The sequence below is a fragment of the Carassius carassius genome, chromosome 18 (assembly GCF_963082965.1).
Source record: "Carassius carassius chromosome 18, fCarCar2.1, whole genome shotgun sequence".
In the NCBI taxonomy this organism is placed as follows: domain Eukaryota; kingdom Metazoa; phylum Chordata; class Actinopteri; order Cypriniformes; family Cyprinidae; genus Carassius; species Carassius carassius.
In genome coordinates this window covers 15,039,724-15,058,896 of record NC_081772.1, presented here as the reverse complement: position 1 = coordinate 15,058,896, position 19,173 = coordinate 15,039,724, and the positions used below count along the sequence as shown (strand labels likewise).

Genomic DNA, 19,173 nt, shown 5'->3' with positions numbered 1-19,173 from the left:
AGGACACCGAGAATCAAACACTAATCTAATAATCATTTAGAGCAGGTGTAACGACTGCATAGACTGCACTCACAAAAGGGCTTTCACACTTGAACAAGTTAACAGTGTCCTGGGTTATCTTTCTTCACGTTTCACAATGCTACTAATTGACCACAGAATAACAATTAATTCTGGATATTTATAAACTGATGTTTGACACAGCACACTAGGGGTGTGCAATAATGACAAATGATATCTCGAAATTTTTTGGAATTTTGTTGATAACGATGGTTAGACAATGTTTTGCTGAGAGGTTTATTGTGCTGGTACCTTAGCAGGTTTAGGACTGCTTTTGATATTCTTCATATTCTACGCTGTGCAGGAGTAACATAAATCAACTTTTACGTTTACATAGATTTTTACCTTTATAAGGCCATTTTTTTTCAAACCTTATTAAATGTATACATTATCCTTTGTGTCAAATTTAATCAATGAATTAAAATAGTAAGACACTATGGGGCTGTTACCAATCAAAGGAAATCAGTATCAACAAAATATTTGTGTTTGCAATGCAGAGGTGGCACAGAAGCTGCATCTGAGAAGCACAAGAATGTGTAATGCAGGACATGGATGCATTTAATCTGCAGTTACAAATGCATAAATAATGTTTCGATGCATTGTTTTTTTTTTTTTTTTTTAATACTGATTTGAAATTTTTTGGCACACACCTCTACTGCACACTCTGGGTTAATGGTCTTATTTGCTCTTTTTGGAGTATCTGTGGTATTTATTTGATACATTTTCCATGAAAAATGCTTGGATAAGGATCATCCGTTAATGTTCTTTAACATCTTTTCTAGTCTTTTCCACTAAGTCAGGGTGACGGAGGATATGAGACGTTCTGAAGTAACAACCAATGCGTGCTTGTGCGTCACATGACGCCCTTCTCTGATTAGAAGCTGTTTGCTGGGATCCCCTGGACTCCCGGTACCTGTGACGATGATCTTGGGAATGTCCAGAATGGTGCCATGTGATGCTGTTTTACGGTGACCTCGCTTAAATTGTGGACGTGCTGCAAAAACACACATACAGACACGCGCATGTAGCGACGAACACAGGCATGCAGACAATGTATGTACTGAGACAGAGAGAGACAGTAGTGCAGCCAGCAAAGCAGACTGGGTAAGGGATGTTGCTCCATTCTTCAGCTACATTAGAACATACATGCAACACACATACACAAAACACATACATCCGTGCAGAGGCAGGAAGCCTGCTGGAATGAGTGACTGCATAAGGACAGATCAAAGGATGAATGGAGATGCCATACAGCTCTTTGTGTCTGATGTGCGTTTGGGCGCACTGGCTGAGGTCAGCAGAACACTAGGTACTAGTGTATGCACTATTCAGCCAGTGTAAATACAGAAACGTGAGGTCAATGTCTATAAAAGGGACACTGTTAGTGGTGTGTGTTCTTTATTAACATGTCAACCTGAGGACAAAATTGGTAACAGGAATAGAAAGGTGTGGAGTTTACAAATACATCAATATTTGTGTCTACTGCAAAAGAGAGAGAGAAAAAAACTCCACATTAATGAATCTAAATAAAACGGAGTTCTATGTATGAAATATAAATGGTCACAGTCTCTAAATGAATTTCTGGGAAGATAAGAAAATTCAGCACTGAGGAGTCAAGTTACCTGCGGGAGCAAAGGGCAATCTGTGCTCCAGTTCGGAGAGATCGGTGCTCATTCGTTTGCTGTCGGAGGAAGCCAGAAATTGCGGCCTGCCAGAAAGACTCTCTACACTGCCCCCTCTGGAGAGAGGGGGACCAGGTCTTAATGGGTCGCCCTGAAACATACACAAATATAAATTCCATTTTTGAGCTTTCTTAGAGGACACTGTCTTTGTCTGGTAATGTAGACTACAGATCTGTTACCTTTTGTTTATATGGAAACTTGATGGTGTCGTTGCTGCCAGGGGAGTTGGTGCGCTCCATGTTGATATCGTTCCTGTTGCTGGTACATGTGTAGTCTAAATATGAGCCTGGATAAGAGAGATGTGTTATTTAAATTTACAAACTTTATGTGTGACTTCAGTACCCTTGTAAAATTATCCAAAAATTAAAAAACTTTCCTATAGGTTTCAACGGTAACAACATAAACAAACATTTACTGCGCATGCGCGCTTTTGTGGCCCTAACTTAACTTCCGGTAGACTTCCAAATAGAATCAATAACAACAGCCAAGTCCCTCTAGAGTAGATATTTTTTTTGATAACAAACAAAATATGTTTGCTGCGTAAATCAGGTGGACTTAATGAAAATGCAAATTAATTATTTCCGAGCAGGAGATGCATAAAGCGCGAGAAATAGAGGTTTCCCCAGTAACAGCTGTAAACAAAGCAGAGCTAGGCTCACAAACGCTGCTTTATCAGGCATATAACATGCAAGTCTTCCTTCAGAAATAATGATATAAAAATACCCGTGCCTCGTTTTGATATTTAAACATATAAATGTAAGGAATTATTATTATTAAACGTGCAGTACGTAACGTTACTCATGTTTATTCAACGAAGCTTTTTTGAAAATCGATCCGTTTTAAAATCGTGGCAAGTCTCCAAAAATAAATAAATGTATGGGAAACACATCCCGAAGCACAACCACCTGAGCCCAACTTCAGTCTACTCATCACCTTGACTTTAACTGTGTTTGTAGAAGGCACTGCAGCCAGACCGATATACACAACACAGACCGGAAGTTAATTTAGGGCCAGGCGCGTGCACCCGATGAAACCGTCTATATACGCTGTAGTTAAAAAGTTTCATGGCAGTAAGATGTTTTTTTTTTATTTTGTTTAAAGTAGTCTCTCATGCTTAATTTGACAAAAAAGAACAAAATACTATGAAATATTATTACAATTTAAAATAACTTTCTATTTTAATATATTGAAGAATTTATTTAAGCAGCCATTATTCTAGTCTTTTAGTGTCACACTGACCTTCAGAAATCATTCTAAAATGCTAATTTGGTGCTCTAGAAATATCGGAAAATAGTTGTAATGCTTAATATTTCTGTAGAAACTGATACGCTTTTCAGAATTCTTTGAATACAAAAAAAAAAAAACAGCATTCATTTGAAATAAAAATCTTTTAGAAAAGCTTTTACTGTCACTTTTGATCTATTTGTTATAATCCTTGTTAAATATATGTATTTTCAAACATAAAATCTTACTGACCTCAGACTTTTGACCGATAGTCTAACAGTATGGAAGAATTTAGTCAAAGCATCTAAACCATTCGTTTTCTCAACCGCACCATCAGAAAATTATTTGAAATCAAAATCAAATCAAATTAAATATCCATTAACAAGTATCTATTATTCAAGCCTATTGTGCTATTCCGTACCTGTGCTGGCAGCAGAGTTACTCTGGCCTTCATCTGAATACTGATAAGGGTACTGAAGAGGCTCTTCTGATCCTGGGAAATACTAGAGGGGGAGAGAGGGATCAGACTGAAGAGGCAGAATAGACAGCCAGGAACATTGGGATGATTTGCCAAGCATGCTGCCGGTGTGGTGTTACCCTCATAAGGTGGCTCATAATCTTCACTATCTCCTCCATGGAAGGCCGCTGCGATGGGTCTTTGGACCAGCAACGAGTCATCAAACTCTCTAAGGGCTTCGGTAGGTTCTTAATGAGAGGTGGACGCGTGCCTACAGAAAAAAAGATGATTAAAGCTTGAATAAAAAGAGTCTTAAGCCTGGTTCACACGGGACGATTTTAAAATTGTCGGCCGATTTTCCAAACCTGAGAGACCCAACACACGGCGATAAAATATCACGGGTCTAACAGTTTTGGTCGTACAGTGTGTGGTGTGCAGCCACACGGCAAAATCAACACATCACACACGAACCGATTTGATTCCCAAGCACTCCCTGGTCAGACGGGAAATCTCGCAAAATCCCTTGAGATCAAACGTGATTTCAGAGTAAACAATCATGGCGGACGAAGAGGATGCAGTGGCCATAGTTTGTGCTTTGTTTGTAACCGAACAAAAACATAAGAAAAACAAGAAAAGGCAATGGTCAAAGAAATGGAGACAAAGTCCTCCATCTCCGACGTCCGCCGGACTTTCTGGTGCGCCATGCCGCCGGCTGTTTTGATTTTGTTTCCCGGTACTTCCTCGCCGCCTCGTCACCTCGCTTTCTGATTGGCTACACGCCACAGTCCACAGGCTGCGTGATCGTTTGTCCTCGGGGGACACCACACACGAGAAGAAATTGGGCCAAATAAATCCAACATGTTGGATATCCCCGATTTGAGATCGAAGCAGTCCCGACGTCCTTCCGAGCAGAGGAGAGCAGTCTTAACACACCACACACGGCAGGAATATGTGATCAGATTATTTTACGATAATTGGAGCATCCTTAAGATTGTCGGAAGGTGTCAATCGGGGCTAAAATTGGCCTAATTATCCTGCCGTGTGAACCAGGCTTTAGATGGGGCACAAACAAGCAAACGTGAAACTTACCACGGTGCACAGCCCACATGATGCGGAAAGCAGGGCCTCCGATTTCATCAAAGGGCTTCCGGCGTGTGATCACCTCCCAGAGAATAATACCCCAACTGAACACGTCACACTTCTCACTGTAGTTACTGCCTGCAGCACACACATACAGACAGCAATTACCTTCACATGCTCATAATTTCCTGATTAAGATCCACATTCTAGTTTCCTTTATTCTGAAAAAGACATTAACATGCTCCACAGCTATTGGGTATTCCTGTAATTACCAAACTATAAAAAAGTTTTTAAATGTTTCTGTGAAAGAAAATTATTATTTCTACATTAACATTTTTACAGTGCTTAAATAAGGACGCATAACAAGGATAAAACGTGGCAGTCAAGATATTTATAATGTTACAAAAATTTAATGCTAATAAATGCCCTTTGATAAATAAATTTCCTTTACATTAATTTAACATTTAATTTTAACATAATTATAGATGTTAAATACAATAAAACATAGACCTAAATAAACTTTTTTCAAGGGGTCTGGCTCCTCTGGTATTATTCTTGGTATGGTTGACAATTACATTAAGCTGCCCAACAAAACATTGATGCAAATGGTAACATGCAACATAAAGAGTCAAAGCTATTTCCCACAAGCTCATTTTCTGCCATCCAGGGTGGGGGAGCCCTTTTTGAACAGATGAGCTAATTTCCTCTCATGCTGCCCCAGAGAACCTTAATTGCTGCTCTTATTATTCTTAAATTACAGTGCCTCGTGCTAGTATGTCTTTACACTGCCTTACCCTGCTCTTCTGATAATACTGTTGTCAGTGTGGCAAATGAGCTCTGCTGAGTCTCCTCAGCTGGCATCGCTAGTGGAGTAATAACAAGGGATTTCTGCTCCTCCCCAAACAAACAAGACAACAACTTGCTCCTAATTGTTTCCTCCGACCCCCCAGACAGCTGAGTACCCCTGAACGTGTTTTGGTAAAATTGAAACCCATTACTGGTTGATTGCGAATGCATGCATTAAATTATAATGATTTCATCCATCATCTAGACAAGGAACATCTACCAAGCCTGATTTGGGGGAAATATTTGTATGAGTGATAGTGAAGAGTGAAATGGCCTATGAGAAGTCAATTCATGAGAAACAGGAAAAAGGTTAAAAGAAAGAACAGCAAGTAAGTTTTGGCATAAAAACAACAAAAAAAAACAGCCTATTTATAAGCCAATGGCTGTACATAAATGAAAAAAAGTTCTTGGCCAGTTCCTGAAACTTGCCTTCAAACACCTCTGGGGCCATCCAGGCTGCGCTTCCCTTGTTATTAGTCATGTGTGTCTGGATGTCACATGCTGTCCCAAAGTCACAGATCTTCAGCACTGTACCTCCAGCAACCAGGAGAAGACTAGGAGCAAAACAATACAAAAGATATAAGCAGAGACATCTCCGAGAAGAATAAAAACATCTAGCGAAATCAATGGTTTCTGCAGGATTTTGAAGCTCAAATTTTAGACTTTTTAAGACCTGCACAAATAAAATTAATAGCATATGATTGGGGTAGTGCAAAGTCTATAGTACCATATTAAACAGCAAAATTACAAAAAAAAAAAAAAAAAAAAAGTTGTATAAAATTACAAACTTTATATTTCAGCCTTTAAACCATTTTAAAGAAGATAAATGAGTGACAAAATATTTCCAACATTTGAACAATTAATACATAAATTTAATATTGATAACAAGGACTTTTTTAAATACTTGCAAATTTGCAACTTTACTAAAGCAACATTTCCCTCTTTTCCAAATCAGCCTGAAGTATGTCCTATGAACAATGTATTATTGAACAACCCACTCAAAAAAGGGTCTATTTCTAGAATATATAATTACCTTTCACAAATAGATTGTACAACTACACTTGACTATATAAAGGATGCTTGGAGTGAAGACTTAGGAATAAACATCACAGACGACCAATGGATCGAAGCTCAAGAGCGGGTCCACTCCTCTTCAGTTTGTATCAGACACGGTCTGCTGCAGTTTAAAATCCTGCACCGATTGCACCTTTCCAAACAAAGACTGTCCAGGATATTTCCAGGAGTGGACGCCTCTTGTGAACGTTGTGGCTATGCCCCTGCTTCATTGGCACATACATTTTGGAACTGTCCCCACATTACCCTCTATTGGTCTAAAATAATTGAGACTTTGTCAACAATTTTTAATGTTAGACTTCCAGCAGATCCAGTAATGTCACTATTTGGTGTTGTACCTATAGAAATACATTTGAACAGCTCACAAATTAATGTTTTGTGACGCTGCTAGCCAGACGTCTAATTTTACTAAACTGGAAAAATAAAATTCCTCCTACTAATCAAAACCTTCTTAGATGCGTAATGCAATATTTACAATTGGAAAAAAATAAATATTCTTTAAGGAATATAGAAAAAACATTTTACTCAATTTGGCAACCTTTTATTAATTATTATAACAAGTAAATTTGGACGACCCTCCTATTGCCTGATTTGATATTTTTTTTATTCTTGAATACTTCAAGTGCGTGCAGGAATTTTGCTTTGTGTGTTTTTTTTGTTTTTTTTTCTGTTTACATTCATACATATACACATTTTATACATGTAAGTGATTTGTATAAAACTGTTGGAAAATGGTAATAAAGACAACTGAAGAATAATAAAAAAAAAGAAGATGAATGAGTAAGAAATATTATTACATTAATTGAAACCATTTTTTTCTAGAAGTGTCCACCATCATTTGAGTCACATTCCTGCATTTGGGCTGTTACCTAGCAAATTAAATCAGTATCAGCAAAACTGATCTTTGCAATGCAAAGGAAACAGAGGCTGCATTAGAAATGTAATTTAGATGCATTTACACACTGTTTAATGAAGCTCTGAGGGACATTACATACTTTAACCTGCAATTATAAATAATTGACTAATGATTTAATATTTTAAACATAAAACATTGAAAACTGATGTTTGAAATTATAAAAAAAATGAAAAGGTACCATAAATGTGAAATTTAAACTGCCAGTAGGTGGCAAATAGTCACTGTTAAGTAAGTCATTGTGATTGAACTGAATTATTTAAATGGTTGATTCATTCAGGAATAAAACAAACATCATGTTGCTTAGAGACGCAAACACTGCTGTTGCTGTTTGGAATGATTTTTGTTGAAGAAATAGAGCAAAAACAGGAAATAAGGTGTCTAAAACATAAGACTCTTATTATTAACTTGTTTATTGAAATGTTGTATAAAATCAATATCACATTTGTAATCATGCTTGCTTTTGGAAATAAAATGGCACTCCTCTTGTGATATTAACTACAACCCGAATTCCGGAAAATTGGGACGTTTTTTAAATTTTAATAAAATGAAAACTAAAAGACTTTCAAATCACATGAGCCAATATTTTATTCACAATAGAACATAGATAACATAGCAAATGTTTAAACTGAGAAAGTTTAAATTTTATGCACAAAATGAGCTTATTTCAATTTTGATTTCTGCTACAGGTCTCAAAATAGTTGGGACGGGGCATGTTTACCATGGCGTAGCATCTCCTTTTCTTTTCAAAACAGTTTGAAGACGTCTGGGCATTGAGGCTATGAGTTGCTGGAGTTTTGCTGTTGGAATTTGGTCCCATTCTTGCCTTATATAGATTTCCAGCTGCTGAAGAGTTCGTGGTCGTCTTTGACGTATTTTTCGTTTAATGATGCCCCAAATGTTCTCTATAGGTGAAAGATCTGGACTGCAGGCAGGCCAGGTTAGCACCCGGACTCTTCTACGACGAAGCCATGCTGTTGTTATAGCTGTAGTATGTGGTTTTGCATTGTCCTGCTGAAATAAACAAGGCCTTCCCTGAAATAGACGTTGTTTGGAGGGAAGCATATGTTGCTCTAAAACCTTTATATACCTTTCAGCATTCACAGAGCCTTCCAAAACATGCAAGCTGCCCATACCGTATGCACTTATGCACCCCCATACCATCAGAGATGCTGGCTTTTGAACTGAACGCTGATAACATGCTGGAAGGTCTCCCTCCTCTTTAGCCCGGAGGACACGGCGTACGTGATTTCCAACAAGAATGTCAAATTTGGACTCGTCTGACCATAAAACACTATTCCACTTTGAAATAGTCCATTTTAAATGAGCCTTGGCCCACAGGACACGACGGCGCTTCTGGACCATGTTCACATATGGCTTCCTTTTTGCATGATAGAGCTTTAGTTGGCAATCTGCTGATGGCACGGCGGATTGTGTTTACCGACAGTGGTTTCTGAAAGTATTCCTGGGCCCATTTAGTAATGTCATTGACACAATCATGCCGATGAGTGATGCAGTGTCGTCTGAGAGCCCGAAGACCACGGGCATCCAATAAAGGTCTCCGGCCTTGTCCCTTACGCACAGAGATTTCTCCAGTTTCTCTGAATCTTTTGATGATGTTATGCACTGTAGATGATGAGATTTGCAAAGCCTTTGCAATTTGACTTTGAGGAACATTGTTTTTAAAGTTTTCCACAATTTTTTTACGCAGTTTTTGAAAGATTGGAGAGCCTCTGCCCATCTTTACTTCTGAGAGACTCTGCTTCTCTAAGACAAAGCTTTTATAGCTAATCATGTTACAGACCTGATATCAATTAACTTAATTAATCACTAGATGTTCTCCCAGCTGAATCTTTTCAAAACTGCTTGCTTTTTTAGCCATTTGTTGCCCCCGTGCCAACTTTTTTGAGACCTGTAGCAGGCATTAAATTTTAAATGAGCTAATTAAGTGGATAAAAGTGTAAAATTTCTCAGTTTAAACATTTGCTACGTTATCTATGTTCTGTTGTGAATAAAATATTGGCTCATGTGATTTGAAATTCCTTTAGTTTTCATTTTATTAAAATTTAAAAAACGTCCCAACTTTTCCGGAATTCGGGTTGTATATGAAATTATATAAATATATATATATATTCTGCCCTATATCTTGAATTGTATGATCATTCTAAATGCATTTTAAAAGACTGATTCATGCAATGAAGAATGCATTCTAAATGCTCATGTGCACTATTCTAACCTACTAGACTTCACCACGTAATGTATGCGCGCACTCTTTAGGTGTGTTTTGTTTGCTTTTCGCTATATGATCGATAATATCAAATCGCACATCATTAAAACAACAGTTAAGATATTACTGGACAACCCTATACTGTTTAGATTTGTATAATGCATTGTCTTCTTATCGATCCTCCAGTTCACATTTAAAGCTCTGCGTGTTTGCAGGATAAAAACATGGGTTTGATTTTTGCATTGGTCTGAACTCTGAACAAAACAACAGTTGTACTAAAATTAAACATTCATTCTCTTCCAGCAAGTGGAGGGTTTGGTAGAAATATAACTGTTTCCCCTGTAATGGCAGAATGCAAAGCCGTTTCATTTCATGAAATCATAGCCTTTAAGTTTAATTGTCCACCAACAGTTTGGACACACCTTCTCATTCAAAGAGTTTTCTTTATTTTCATGACTATGAAAATTGTAGAGTCACACTGAAAACTATGAATTAACACATGTGGAATTATATACATAACAAAAAAGTGTGAAACAACTGAAAATATGTCATATTCTAGGTTCTTCAAAGTAGCCACCTTTTGCTTTGATTACTGCTTTGCACACTCTTGGCATTCTCTTGATGAGCTTCAAGAGGGAGTCACCTGAAATGGTTTTCACTTCACAGGTGTGCCCTGTCAGGTTTAATAAGTGTGATTTCTTGCCTTATAAATGGGGTTGGAACCATCAGTTGTGTTGTGCAGAAGTCAGGTGGATACACAGCTGATAGTCCTACTGAATAGACTGTTAGAATTTGTATTATGGCAAGAAAAAAGCAGCTAAGTACAGGAAAACAAGTGGCCATCATGACTTTAAGAAATGAAGGTCAGTCAGTCCGAAAAATTGGAAAAACTTTGAAAGTGTCCCCAAGTGCAGTCACAAAAACCATCAAGCGCTACAAAGAAACTGACTCACATGCGGACCCGCCCCAGGAAAGGAAGACCAAGAGTCACCTCTGCTGCGGAGGATAAGTTAATCCGAGTCACCAGCCTCAGAAATCGCAGGTTAACAGCAGCTCAGATTAGAGACCAGGTCAATGGCACACGGAGTTCTAGCAGCAGACACATCTCTAGAACAACTGTTAAGAGGAGACTGTGTGAATCAGGCCTTCTTGGTAGAATATCTGCTAGGAAACCACTGCTAAAGAAAGGCAACAAGCAGAAGAGACTTGTTTGGGCTAAAGAACACAAGGAATGGACATTAGACCAGTGGAAATCTGTGCTTTGGTCTGGTGAGTCCAAATTTGAGATCTTTGGTTCCAACCACCGTGTCTTTGTGCGACGCAGAAAAGGTGAACGGATTGACTCTACATGCCTGGTTCCCACCGTGAAGCATGGAGGAGGAGGTGTGATTGTGTGGGGGTGCTTTGCTGGTGACACTGTTGGGGATTTATTCAAAATTGAAGGCATACTGAACCAGCATGGCAACCACAGCATCTTGCAGCGGCATGCTATTGCATCCGGTTTGCATTTAGTTGGACCATTTATTTTTCAACAGGACAATGACCCCAAACACACCTCCAGGCTGTGTAAGGGCTATTTGACCAAGAAGGAGAGTGATGGGGTGCTGCGCCAGATGACCTGGCCTCCACAGTCACCGGACCTGAACCCAATCGAGATGGTTTGGGGTGAGCTGGACCGCAGACAGAAGGCAAAAGGGCCAACAAGTGCTAAGCATCTCGGGGAACTCCTTCAAGACTGTTGGAAGACCATTTCAGGTGACTACCTCTTGAAGCTCATCAAGAGAATGACAAGAGTGTGCAAAGCAGTAATCAAAGCAAAAGGTGGCTACTTTGAAGAACCTAGAATGACATATTTTCAGTTGTTTCACACTTTTTTTTGTTATGTATATAATTCCACATGTGTTAATTCATAGTTTTGATGCCTTCAGTGTGAATCTACAATTTGCATAGTCATGAAAATAAACAAAACTCTTTGAATGAGGTGTGTCCAAACTTTTGGTCTGTACTGTATATTGAACATATATTTTTTGGTAATTTATTTCTCTCTTATTCCTGTGATTTTCAGCAGTTATTACTCTAATCATTAGCATCACAGGATTTTGTGTTCAAGAAACTTTTTTTAAAATCTTTTTTCAGTTGACTAGAACGATTGAAAGAACAGCAATTATTTGGAATAAATCTATTGTAACATTATAATTGTCTTTACGGTCACTTTTGATCAACTGAATGCATCCTTGGTAAACAAAAGTACTGATTTAAATATATAAATAAATTATTCAGACCCCAAAATGTTTGAACAATAGTATATGTCTTAAGGGTTAAAGAGAAGAGAAAGTAGAAAGGTGTGTTTGTGCCTTGATTCTTAATCAACAGTTTTAGCTTGAGAACAGACATTAAGCACATATTTTTAAAGTACACTTCAACTGAAACTGCTGCAATATTCTGAATCGAAATGGAGGTGTACAGATGGCAGTTATCAAGTCACAAACTGCGCTTTAGTACTATTAAATGCAGTTTAAGCACTTCTGAATGGTTCATGGGTGTTTGATGCCAGCTTTAGTGATCTGTAATATATCAAATTTTAGTAATAACCCAGTTCTTCTCGAGAACTTCATTCTCAGTGTCTGGGAGAGAAGCCAGCTGACCATTTCCATGTTGTGCTGCCAGGGCTTTTTTCAATCAGAGCCTCATAAATAACCAGCCCTTGCCTGGACAACACCATGATGTAAGTGATGCAGCGTAAGACTCCAGAACACACAATACACCTGGACCGGACAGCATTTATGATTAATGGCAGCCCTGAATGATCCAGTAACACATGTAGAGTGAAAACAAATGGTCTGTTTACGCCTGGTATTAATCTCAGGTGATTTGATCATAAGGAGTCAGGCAAGACTCAAAGTCATCAGGTGCGTTTAAGACCCGTTGTCTTTGAAAAAAAGCAAAAACAAATCTTTATGGACAGTAGGGGTGGGCGATATCGCGATATTTAAAATATATCGAGATATTTTTAAACACGATATGGATTTTGGCATATCGTATATATCGATATATTGTTTATATTTAATTCTGATTCCGCCACTTTGCTTGTTGGCCTTCTCTGTGCTGTGCTCGCCCCCGCTCGTCGCCCCCCGCCTCCTTGCTTTTGTCCCCTCTCCCCTCGCGTGTAGAGAACTAGTCTAAAAAAAAGTCTCAAAAAAAAAGGACAACTGGCTCCATTTTATGGAGATACTTCGGTTTTCAGACATCGGGCGAACAGCAGGCAGATGTCTACTGTATGGCCCAATGATTTCCACGATGCAGAAAACGTGGAGGGAATCATAAAAACGGAATTTACAGTTTAACACGGAATGGCACCGAATTTGTCAGATTTTGAATGAATTAATCAAACGTAGGTCATTGCACTTACATCAAATCGCGATATGGACTAATATCTGCAAATATTAAGCCGTAAAGGACTATTTAAATATGAATCCTGCGTGTCTGTGTTAATGAATGGAGCAGAAGCGCGTCTTCATTCATTAAACACACGGAAGCGCGCGTGACGCTCGCGGTGATTTCAGCTTCTGTCATCTCACTAAATCAGGACGTAAACACATGAAGAACATCTCCAGAACTGCTCTGAGAGTCACTTCATGAGCATCTGACCGTTTGATTTGAGTAAAACTAGCGGGCATATATCACATCATAGACTGTAGTATCACATACACAGAACTGTAACGATTCGTCAAAATAAAAGTATTTGCCAGAAATCTATTACTATTGTTCAGCAGAATGTACATAGCCCACTACTACTACTATTAAAAAGAAACGAACAATTTTTAAAGGAATAATCACACAACATTTCTTCCATGTTTTATTTTTAATAGTAAATCCCCTTTGTTTACCAAAAAATAAAGTTTGCTTAATTTTAAATAATTCATAGATAAATTAAATGAATGTTTTATGCCTTCATTTGATAACCAGAAAAATGTAAATACACAGAATTTCTGAAGGGAAAAAACATTTCACATAAGGCTATTGTAAGAATTTGTGTAGAATTTTTAAATAATAATTAAGTTGTTTTTATGCATTTAAATAATTACACATACACAAAAAAACATATGGTGAAGAAAAAATAAAACGTTTCATAGGGCCCTAAACATGTAATATTTGGCATATTTGTTTTTGCAGTAGTTCTAGGGGGGTTATTTTTCCTGTAATGATATCGAGATATATATCGTATATCGAGATACAGCAAAATATATCGAGATATATTTTTTGCTCCATATCGCCCAGCCTTAATGGACAGGGAGAACTTACATGACAAGGACTAACTGTAAAAATCACATGGGTGAGGGGAAAAAGGACTGAAAATAGTTATCAGTGACATTATGCAAGGCAGTGTAGTGAGAGAGAAATGATGGAGGTGCATACTTGGGAGGTTTGAGGTCCCTGTGAATGAGAGCCTTTGGTTTCATGCCGTGGAGATACGAGACCCCCTGAGAACACTGCAGGCACCAGCTCATGGCGTGAGATGCAGTGTAGTGAGGAAGAGGCTCTGCACCGTGCAGCACTGTCGACACAGAACAGTCATAAACACAAGCACATATACATGCTAAAGAGATCACTCACTCACTTGTGGAACAGCCTCGTGTGCTTGGAAACCCAGAAGAACTTTAGCACTTGCTATTACTATAAACCCAGGGTTAAGAAGCAATTTCAAACCAACTGGTTGTTAACGTTTATTGTAAAGGGCCACGGAATCAAACAACATGTAAAATTGTACCACAAAAAAATACTGCATATTGGAACCTGTTGTGATTATTTGAGAGCCTATGCAAATTTGTATATAAACACCAAATCATTTTACACATCATTGTAAATGAATTCTAATCTACAAAAGAACAAACCAAATATGATCTGACAACAACTGGATGCATGATGTTTAATAAGTCAAAAAGTGTTTGCCAAGTCCCCCTAGTATGATTCAGATCATTGTAGATTAATGTTTTTTCTTCTTCTGTTGTATCACAAAGGATTTTAGAACCTTAGAAAAAGATTTACTACCCTTCTTAGCCAATTTTGATATGAATAATTGTGTGCACATTTTCAAAAGATCTTGTTAGTGTTAATGTGTGAATAAAGTGTTGTAATGTAATTTTCTAAATACTTACCATTATACAATGAACCCCCCTCTGCATATTCCATCACCAGACATACCTGCAGTAAAAGATCATTAACCTTGTTACAAGTTGTTTTTTTTCACAAGAAAAAAAAGTTTGACCATGGCAAACACTTCAACATCAAGTTTCATGATCAAAATCTACCAAATCCCAACATGTTGTCAAGACTTACAGGGTTACTGCAGGAACCATACAGCTTTACAATGTTGGGATGATTTACACGGGACAACTGACGAAGCTGGAGCAGAGAGAATGGAGAAGACTCAATCAAATGCTTTTTTGAAACAAAACAGACCAAATGTCTGTTTATGCACAATTTATTGTTTCTGACTATAGTTACTAACGTGAACAAGTGAAACAGAATACTATAGTACCTCAACAAAGAAGGCATTTCTCTCCGATTCACTTTCTATTGTCTTGATGGCCACATCTCTGCCTTTCCACTTGGCCTTGCACACAACACCAAATGCCCCTCTGCCAACCACCTATGCAACACATGTGTAAAAGAACATCACACACCAAAAGAAAGCACACACTGACAATCTCACAGCAGTGCAGAACATTTCAAAACAACTCTAGCACAACTCAAGAGTCTATAGGAGAACACAACACAGAATGACACCTAGAACGATGTAAAGGTGTTTCATTAATCAAACTACAAAGACATGTATCAGTACTTCAAAAACAGCATGCTTTAACAGAGACTATGTAAAACAAAAATTAGGTTATGTTTAACGTTACTGAGATATAATGTCAAACATCACACTGATAGTATTAGCTATCACGAGAATGTTTGTAGGGCATTTCCACGCTCCTGTCAGTGGGTTTATTAACTCCGTCACCTGCTTATCATGCCACTCACCTCCTCCACCTCAATATCAGGATAGTCTATCTCCTCAAACGGGTACATAACGTTAGGTGTTGTTGTTTCCAGCATTTCGGCGGAGAACATTGACATCGCTAGCTCGTTAGCCAGCTAGTCATTAACACACAAACAACAGACTTTATAGTCCCAAAAACTCTGCAGACTTCACAACCGAATGGTTTCAGAATAAAAACGGAAGCTGAAGCTCTTCCCTCGACACGGTCTGCATTACACAGACATACGTGTATGATAAGTCACTTTAAAAACTTGTTTAGCGGCTAACGAGCTAACCTGTCAATCTAATCCGTTAGCCAAGCGGCTACTAGGCTCCAAACCAGATTAAAGTATGCCAGACATGACAAACGACGGAAAAATGTTTTCATTCATAAGGGGAATACGCCCTGGAGTCTCTGTGAAGTACACTTAAGGGTATCCCATCAACATAAAAGCGCTGGCTTGTTGTGTGTTAGCGCTAGGCCGCTTGTTGGCTCGCGCTGGTCCGGTCGATGGATCTCCCCTCCGCGCAACGCTCGCTCCGCGCATCGGCCTTTCTATGTACCCGAAAATACCGCTCAGTAAAACCTGCTTTTCCGTGTCCCATTAACCAGGACAAACCATCCGAGCCATCGGACGCGGGGCTAGAACTTTCCAGCTCTCGCCTCCATGGGCTCGTTTGTTTTTCTTGTTTTCTGCGGAGCTTGTTTGAGCTCCAGGAAGTGTGCGCTCTCTGTATTGTGCCCCCTCTAGTCAATGCCAACTGAAATGTCTCCAAGATTGGAGTCAAGCAAGGCCAGAATTATTTCCAGTCGTTATAACGGGGCATTCGCCTTGTTGTATTATTTATCTGGAGGTGTATTTCTAATGAGAAGAAAAAAAAATGATACATTTAATCACCGAGTAGCATCTTTACTGCACCAGGTAACGTATGGAGGCCTACAAAAATATGAAATACATTTCTTATTTAAGAACTTTATATGTATTTATACTCTGCGGTGTATATGTATTTATTCATATATGTATTAATATGTTCAACATTCAATACACCTATGTAGAATTTACTTAAATGAAGGAATGCATTTCCAAACTGATTTTCAGCTCCATTGTCACCACAGTTGTCTAATGACTGTTGACCAAATGTTGGAAATTATCGAATATAATGTGACAAAGATGAAATGTCAGGGTTGTGACAGAAAATAGAAGCACAATTACTTGAAATTATAGTAGAAACATAAAAATGATCAAAGTATGTGTGACTTTTGAAATCATAACAGGTGAAATATGGAAAAAGCTGACTATTCATATATTTCAAAAGCTATTGTGCATGAGGCTTAATTTGACTTGATGGTACTTTAGATTACCAGTAATGTCATTAATGGGGTTCTTCTCTATAACTATAGGTTCCATAGGGAAGATGGTTTGATTAGACCTGTTTTGTTTGAAAATAATTTTATAGGTAAGTGACTATATCAAAGTATTAATCACAGCTGAACATATACCTTTAATTGTCCACTGACAGAATTTTGTAGTGCTGCATTATAATGAGTTTTTAAAGAATTACATACATAAAAGTGTTGTTTTTAATCACTTGTACTAACAGCTGTCTAAAAGCATTTGTGATCCATACCTATCCAAGTATATTTGTACAGTGTTGTGTCATTAACTGGAATTACATCAAACTGATCAACAAATCAAATTTGTGGAGCGAACTGGTCACATGCCCTTGGTGAGCTAAATATAAACCCAGAATTTCAACCATCATTTCATGACAGCTGCAAATGATCCCTATTCACCACTGGAAAAAACACTACCGGAAAACTATAAACAACATTCGTTCATATGCAAAAAAGGTTACTGAGATGAAGTAACCTTTCCAGCGGTGCGCTGTCCTCTGGGGAACTGCTGACATCATTTTCAATGTGGGTTCCACGGAGTGAGTAATGGTGCAGGTCTGTTTCTTTCATTTAATTTAGATAGTGCTACTGGCAGGGAGTAGCAAAGACTGGGGCTAGTAGTCAAACATTTTACCCTGGTGAATATTTCTCAGGGTATGTTTATTGTTGATATTTCAATTTGTGTATAGCCACATACCTGTAATGTCTGGAATAAAATAAAATAAATAAATACTATCTACTTAAAAAAAAAAGATACAGTTCCTTGTTACTGGCTTTCAACAAAATATATACAATTACGAAACACAAAACAATGAAATAAACAGCAAAACTGTAAGTAAAAAAAAAACTTACTTATGGACATTTTTAGAAGAATACAGAAATCCAAATTCCATAAACAAATACTCCTAATAAATATCCAAAATAGACTTTTCAGTACATTCTAAAGAAAGCAATCAATTATCTTAAACATAATGCCATTATGATGATGCAGTGACAGTAATTAAGCTGAGCAGATATATTAAATTGTGAATTGTAGCCACAGAGGTGCCATTTGAAATAATCAGGCTTAATGATAAAGCCAAATGGCTCATTAGAATGCTCATTCAAGTTCATCTGAGACAAGTACAAAGGTAGGCATATGGTGAGGGATCTGCCCTCTTAACAGATGATATTTGCTTACCTTGTGTTGCTAGGTTGTCTTCATCCAGAATGCCCTTAGACACACAACATTACCCTCGTCTGCTTTTTATCGAGGCCTGGGAACAGGCATCATTCTGTCTAACAAGAACCTTAGTGAGAGTTCATCTGTGCACTTTGCCATCAACACAGTCGAAATTTTGAGCTTTATTATAAACTCTATTGGTGGTTTCTTTAAAGGACTAACAGAAAAAAGTGAAAAGCAATCTCATTGACTTTGTTGTCCCACCACATGGTGTCACTGGTGCTCTATCACGTTTGCATCACCAGTAGGAAGCACTCCATTACCTTCACCATGATAAAGTGTTGAAGCAGCCACAGGACACTTCGTAGGTACATACTGTATGCATTGCTGTGATACAATTATAATAAATTCGTTAATTTCCTTATACCGGTATCAGCACTCTGTTGAAATGGAAATAATCTTTTGCCTCTAATAAGTTGATTGATTGCATAATGTTTCTGCAGCTGACAAACATTTGTCTTTCGTTTATGGCTTTTTAGATGCCGTAAGTTCTTAAGCTTGGCATTATGAATATCCATGTCCCAAATAAGACAAACAATGTTTAATTGGAGTAGGAAAAGTGTGTATGCGTGTGGGGTGGGGGGGGGGGTGGGGGGGTGCAAGAAAAGGCTGTTCTTTGTAAATATTCATGCAGATCATTTTGTGTAAGTAGAATAATTCCCTCTGCTGCAGCCAGACAAGCAAAACAGAGAGAGCACCAGGGGACTGTGTGCAGTCATTTTCTTAAAGAATTTTAACTCTATCTAAATGCTCAATTCATTTGCTTTGGATTTATGTGACACTTAAAATAAATCAGCTGAAGAATAAACCCAACAAGCTGATTAGTACTAGTCTACTGCTGCTGCTGTAACTTTAAGCACCCATATAAAAGAGCCCTGTGAGAAATTGCTATGCTCACTGAGTGCTGTTCTTGCATTTCCTGCAGCAAAAGCCTAGAGCAAAATAAACAAATTGTATCTGTAGCGTGGTT

At 38.1% G+C, this 19,173-nt stretch overlaps 1 protein-coding gene across 2 annotated transcripts in view; it reads right to left on the bottom strand.

Annotated features, from left to right (window-relative positions):
- LOC132092509 (mitogen-activated protein kinase kinase kinase 7-like) overlaps positions 1 to 16,311 on the bottom strand; it is a 21,904-nt gene extending 5,593 nt beyond the window's left edge. The window contains exons 1-12 of one of the 2 annotated variants that reach the window (XM_059498765.1): positions 15,588 to 16,311; positions 15,100 to 15,210; positions 14,898 to 14,963; positions 14,717 to 14,762; positions 13,977 to 14,115; positions 5,772 to 5,900; positions 4,510 to 4,634; positions 3,561 to 3,691; positions 3,385 to 3,466; positions 1,919 to 2,025; positions 1,680 to 1,830; positions 971 to 1,051 (exon numbers count right to left, since the gene is read on the bottom strand). In XM_059498765.1, coding sequence (XP_059354748.1) covers positions 971 to 1,051; positions 1,680 to 1,830; positions 1,919 to 2,025; positions 3,385 to 3,466; positions 3,561 to 3,691; positions 4,510 to 4,634; positions 5,772 to 5,900; positions 13,977 to 14,115; positions 14,717 to 14,762; positions 14,898 to 14,963; positions 15,100 to 15,210; positions 15,588 to 15,683 — 1,264 coding nt within the window. In that variant the 5' untranslated portion in view covers positions 15,684 to 16,311. The remainder of the gene's footprint in view (positions 1 to 970; positions 1,052 to 1,679; positions 1,831 to 1,918; positions 2,026 to 3,384; positions 3,467 to 3,560; positions 3,692 to 4,509; positions 4,635 to 5,771; positions 5,901 to 13,976; positions 14,116 to 14,716; positions 14,763 to 14,897; positions 14,964 to 15,099; positions 15,211 to 15,587) is intronic. The other variant, XM_059498766.1, reaches the window with a different exon arrangement.
- Between the last annotated feature and the right edge of the window lie 2,862 nt (positions 16,312 to 19,173).